This window comes from Andrographis paniculata, unplaced genomic scaffold (assembly GCF_009805555.1).
Source record: "Andrographis paniculata isolate CXL003 unplaced genomic scaffold, ASM980555v1 Contig60END, whole genome shotgun sequence".
In the NCBI taxonomy this organism is placed as follows: Eukaryota; Viridiplantae; Streptophyta; class Magnoliopsida; order Lamiales; family Acanthaceae; genus Andrographis; species Andrographis paniculata.
The window spans coordinates 3,862,601-3,868,600 of record NW_026137596.1 but is presented as its reverse complement, the minus strand read 5'-3'; the positions used below and the strand labels follow the sequence as shown (position 1 = coordinate 3,868,600).

The window sequence follows — 6,000 nt, the reverse complement described above, 5'->3', positions numbered from 1 at the left end:
AATTTTTTTGTGTACTTAAAAGATACAAACAATTGGTGTATATATACATGAACTTAGCAGCTAGCCCTAATAATTCCATGCATCTGTGTTTTCACATACAGCCCATCATCACGAGCTCTTTATTCCTTCTCTGCTATCTGCTACAACAATAATTTATAAATATTATATATATATATATATGCTACAGTACCCATTTTTAATATAATTGTTTTATTCTTTTAATTTAATTATATTTTATTCACTTCATGCTCTATGGAGAGTATTTTTAATTGTACATATTGCATGATCAGTATAAACCATTCCCAAATTATAGGACTAAGTGATTGGGTCACAAAACCTAAATAGGTTTTAGATACAAATTTGGACTCTATTTTGTCATAATTATTATATTGTATTTCAATTTTTTACAACTATAACATAAAAAGACTATTTGTCTTTTTGACATGTAGCAATTAAAAAAAAAAAAAAAAGAATTAAATATCCTATTAGGTTTCACTACAAAAAAATAATATATTTGTAACAGAATTCCGTCCCTAAATTCACGTAGCAAACGTAATTTCATTCCTAATTCCGTCTCTAATGTCATTAGTAACGGAAAAAGTAGATTTAAAAACAAAAAAAAAATTGTTACAAAAATAATTTTTTGTTGTAGTGTTTACTTCAAGGTGAGAATATTGCAAATGTATTTCAATACTTTGCAATTCAAAAATATTATTGTCACACAGTAGGACTGTCCTAAATATGTCTCAAAAGCCACTTAAGAATAATCATTTTAAATATCAACTTATGTAAACCCTAAAACCCAATTCCCAGAATCTTTTTTTTTTTAAATAAAAAAAGCTTCTGCAAAAATATAAATTTCTCTTTTGAAAATTTATATATAAGGTGATATATATATATATATATCACATGCATACGTACAAATCGGACAAATTCAAGTACAGAACATTAATGCACACATATATATACAACCACTGAACACAAACACATTTCTTGATGTTATCCCTAAAAGAAACACTTCCAATTTTACAGGACTAATTTATATCACCTCATCCTCATCATCTACCCACAAATATTTACCAAGTGATAGTTGAAATCACACACACAAATACATGTATATAATGATTTATATATATATATATATATGTATGTATATGATGATATATTTGGTGAGAATTTCTAATTGAGTTCCATATGTTGAATAACAAAATTATAAATCTATTATCAGGCAAGTTACAAAATAAATATATGGAAATAATAACCACCTAATATAACATATAGTAACAAGTATATGAAATATATCTCAACAATATGAGTTAACAAGAGATAGATAATCTTAATTGGAAATGGAAAAAAATAAAATAAAAGGATCAACACAAACTATTAATATTGTTGGATTTACTCAAATCCCTCTCCGATCGATCCACTCTTACCATTTTCCCGTAAACATATGATCGTTACATCCAACACTAACTCTTCGTTCAAAACATTACATCCAATAATTATATTTGCCTAAAAAAAAAATTAAAACCTAAAACACACCCCCTAAAATACAGCACTTCTAAATTCCAACACTACTTCAGCTTGAAGTTTTCCCTTGAGGAAAGGGCAATACTGTAGTTTCACACCAAATTATTACACATACAATTATTATATATATATATATAGATATATATAGACATTGTAATTTTGTGATCCATTTGAGCTATGTATCACATAAGTTAAGGTGATATTTTGTTTTTGGATGAGAGAATCAAACAAAAGATGACACTGATTTGAGAGGGCATCCCCTCTTTAAAGGGATCCATCCAGCCATCCACCCCGCCCTCACCTCCGCTAATCTAATCTAATCTAATCTAATCGATACAAACACACAACTTCGAGCAAATTAAAGCACACGAGGGTCGTCTACCAAATGGTTTCGAGGGAGCACAAGAGAGCCGAAGCAAAGCTTCGCGATAAGTTGCAGATTCTTCAATCGGTTACTCACTCTCGCGCCGTAATAACTAAGTTTACCTCTTCTTGATTATATTAATCGATTTCTTTGTTTGATTGTGTTGATTTTCTATATTAGTTTGAATATATATCTGTATATATATATATATAAATACATCTTCATCTGTCGAAATGAAGGATCTTGAGTATTGATTGATAAGTTTCTTATTAACTTTTTTTTATTATTATATACACATAAATTTTATATGAACTTTTTCTTTACATAGAGTGATTATTAAAATTCAAACTCATTTTTTTATTTTCTTTGCATCTTGGGATCGGTTTGATTTTTATTTTTATTTTTAACCTAAAAGGAATCCAAGAAACATATATACTACATACAAAAGAGCCACTAGTTTGATTACATGTTCTCATACCTATCGATAAATTCTTCAAACTCACATACATCTTAATTCTTTGGCCAGGGTTTTAAAAACCCAGTTATATTTTAATAACTAACATATATTGCTATAATATACAAACTAATATTTGGAAGAAAAAAATAAAGAAAATGATTGTGTGGTTGATTGGATCTCATCAAGTTAAACACGATTTTAAAAATTGCCCAAACTTTTAGGGTTTGGATTGTCCACATGTTAATCATTATTAATCATCTAAAATACATATATGCATATATCAAGAAATTATTCTTATCATCATTGCTGTTGTTTTGTTCTCTTCTTCTTCTTCTTCTTCTTTATTGGTGTTATTATTATTGTTGTTGTTAGTTTTGTTGTTTTTGTTTGGGTGTCTATTATCCTTAATTTTAATTAACAAAATTGAGGTATTTTGTACAGATAAATGACAGCTCAATTGTAATGGATGCCTCAAATTACATAAGAGAGCTGAAACAAAAAATAGAAAGATTGAAGCAGGAAATTGCCACTTCAGAAAGCTCCTCCTCATCATCATCATCAGTCCATCAAAACAATATGTGGCCTGTAAGTCCCCACCCCACCCCACCCCACCCTCTTATAATACATACATAATTAGATACATATTAATGATATATATATATATGTATATGTGTGTGTGGTTTTGCAGAGAGTGAGTGTAGAAACCCTAGAAAATGGTGGGGGCTTTCAAGTGAACATAAGGTGTGGTGCAGAGAGGAGCTGCCCGGGATTGTTGATGTCGATACTAGCGACATTCGAAGAGCTGGGCCTCAATGTTCTTGAAGCTAGGGTTTCATGTGCCCACACTTTCCATTTACAAGCCATTGGTGGTGCTGGTGGTGGACCAAATCATGTAAGATTCAATCATATATATATTGATTAATTAGTTTGTTTGTTTCGAACACATTTTTTATTTGATGGATCGAACGCGCTCATGAAAAGAAAGAAAAAATAAAAATTCCATTCAGAATGAGGACGACGAAGAAAGCATCATTGATGCGCAGATGGTGAAACAAGCAATTTGGGATACGATCAAGAATTGGAGCGAAAGCATCGATGATGAATGAGACTCGAGTCGATCATATATATATGTTTTTGTTTTTTTAATTTATTATTTTAGTATATTGATTGGAAAATGGTGAAGGGAATTAATATGGGAATCATATCCTTTAAATAATTATGAGATGGTGATCAAAGATCACTTGTAGTTTTGATCATATTCAAACTCCTATTTATATTTATTTACATATATATATATATATTGGGAATAAATATATATATATATATATGTATATGGTTTATGATTATAATTTGTAATTTACATAATATATGAAGAAAAAAAGAGCCCTAAAGGAAGAGATTTTTTAATAGAGATACAAAAATGCCAATAAAACAAAACATCAAAACTTTGATCATATAATATATATAGGTTTATATATACACAAGCTGGATCTGATATTGAATGAGAAAATTCAAACTGAATTATTTATTTTAATAGATTTTGTATGTGGTTTAGGAATTGAACAAATAATATAATTCAATACATTTCCTTATGCGAATCATCGATACAGTTCTAAAAATACATTATTTAATCATCCCTAATTATAAAATAAAACTAAAAATATAAAAATACATTTTTTAATCATCTTTGTTGGGACTCCCGTCTGCGGATGGTTGAGTTTCCCTAACAGTTCGAACTTTTAGGTGAGACGATCATTAAGCATCCGACAATCCTTAATTATAAAATAAAACTAAAAATATTAATTAATTAATAAAGGATATAATTAGCTAGGTTCAACACCATATTAATATATTTCAATTAATTATATATGATATACATATATTAATGTTGCATGTAAATAGTATGTGAAAAATCAACTAAGAATATGTGTTTGTTTAGTTGTTTTAAATCGATTTCAAATCAATTATTGATGCCATTTTATTTATTTTTTTTAATGACATAGGAACTTAGCTGCTACTCTTCGAGATAAACTCTCGATCGAACCTAATAATCTAAAACTAACATTGATAAATAGTATTTTGATATAATATTTCATAAGAAAAAAATAATATATTTTTATTAAGAGCCGCATAAAGTAAATAATATTAATTTAAATTTAAAATCAAGATAAAGAATATATATATATATATATGTGGTAGTAGTAAGGGCCACACACATAAATGCAAAGAGAGACATAGCACCTGATTAGTATCAGTTGTTCATATATAGAAATATAGAATAGTGATGATATATGGCTAAGTGCTTTGCAATCTGTAAAACTTTGTCTCAACTGAGACATTTTTTGTTCATTAATTGGGATTTTGTCTTCATATATGCATCATTTCTATATACTATATTATAAATAATACTAATAATAATATTAATAAACATTTAAATTTTTCTAAATATATATATATATATATATATTACCTAAAGACTCCAAGAAAGTGGGGATTTCGATGCTTGATTTATATATAATTATGTTGGCCTATCCATTTGTACGTACATATCCATGTGAGGTAGTTAGGGTACTATTTAGAGTTAATTTTTATTCGTGTGTTTGTACATAGCTTTTAGTTTTTGGGTTTGAATTTTTAATTAAAAAAAAAAAATTGAATTTGAATAGTTGATTGATATCATATAAATAAAGATTAATGTGATATTTTGAATGTAAATAAATTTGTATTATAATATAAAAATAATAATAATTATTATTTGATGTGATATTTTTAAAAGAAAAAAAGAATCTGCATATTAAAAATCTGTGAAAAAACTCACAAATGAACACAATCTTTGTGATTTTTGTAATAAAAAATTATATTGCTTATCGACTTTAAATAATACAAAAATAAATAATATATATGTAATTGTTTATGTTGTATTTTGTTATTTTATAATATTTTTTTAAATACGACACTTGAAGAATAAAATTATCTCTTGATATTAAATCAATTGAACTATTGTTAAAATTAAAAAAAAAAAAAAAAAAAAAAAAAAAAAAAAGTTTTCCTTAAACCAAATTTTGGTTTCGCCTCATGTTCATACCATATATTTGTAATGTATTAATATATATGTTTGTGTTGAAATCAATCATAACATATGTTATTTAGATTATTACGATATATTGTCTGCTCATACTTTATATTTGTATTATATGATATGCACCTTAATTATACAGACAGCTTTTAGCGGGAGTAGGTTGAGCAACTGCTCAGGACTTCTAACTAAGAAGGATCCATATTTAAAAATATTATTTCATTATTATTATTACATTTTAAATTTTAAAATTAAATTATAAATTATAGTTTTTTTTTTTCTTCTGAATTATTCAATTCAATTTTAATTTTAAAGTTAAATTTTAAATTCTAATTATATATTTTTCCAATATTTTCTTCCTAACCATGTTGCACCTCATCTTCCCAAATCTAATGGTAGCTAAATCTCTCCCCTTCACGATTTCACCGCGCTGCGCCATCCACCCAGACCAAATTCGCCTCTTTATCTCTTTCTTCTTCCCTCAGGCTCTCTCGCTTTTCAAATTTCCCGACACCACTGTGAAACGCAGTCGGTCCTTCTTTCATCTTCTTCTCCCGAATCGACACTGTCAGA

At 27.4% G+C, this 6,000-nt stretch overlaps 1 protein-coding gene across 1 annotated transcript; it reads left to right on the top strand.

The window, feature by feature from the left end:
- Positions 1-1,792: 1,792 nt before the first annotated feature.
- On the top strand, positions 1,793-3,607 carry LOC127259823 (basic helix-loop-helix protein 004-like). Its single transcript, XM_051287438.1, has 4 exons — positions 1,793-1,999; positions 2,793-2,936; positions 3,040-3,243; positions 3,359-3,607. The coding sequence occupies exons 1-4, from the start codon at positions 1,916-1,918 to the stop codon at positions 3,455-3,457; spliced, it is 531 nt and encodes a 176-aa protein (XP_051143395.1). The 5' UTR covers positions 1,793-1,915; the 3' UTR covers positions 3,458-3,607.
- The last annotated feature ends 2,393 nt before the right edge of the window (positions 3,608-6,000 follow it).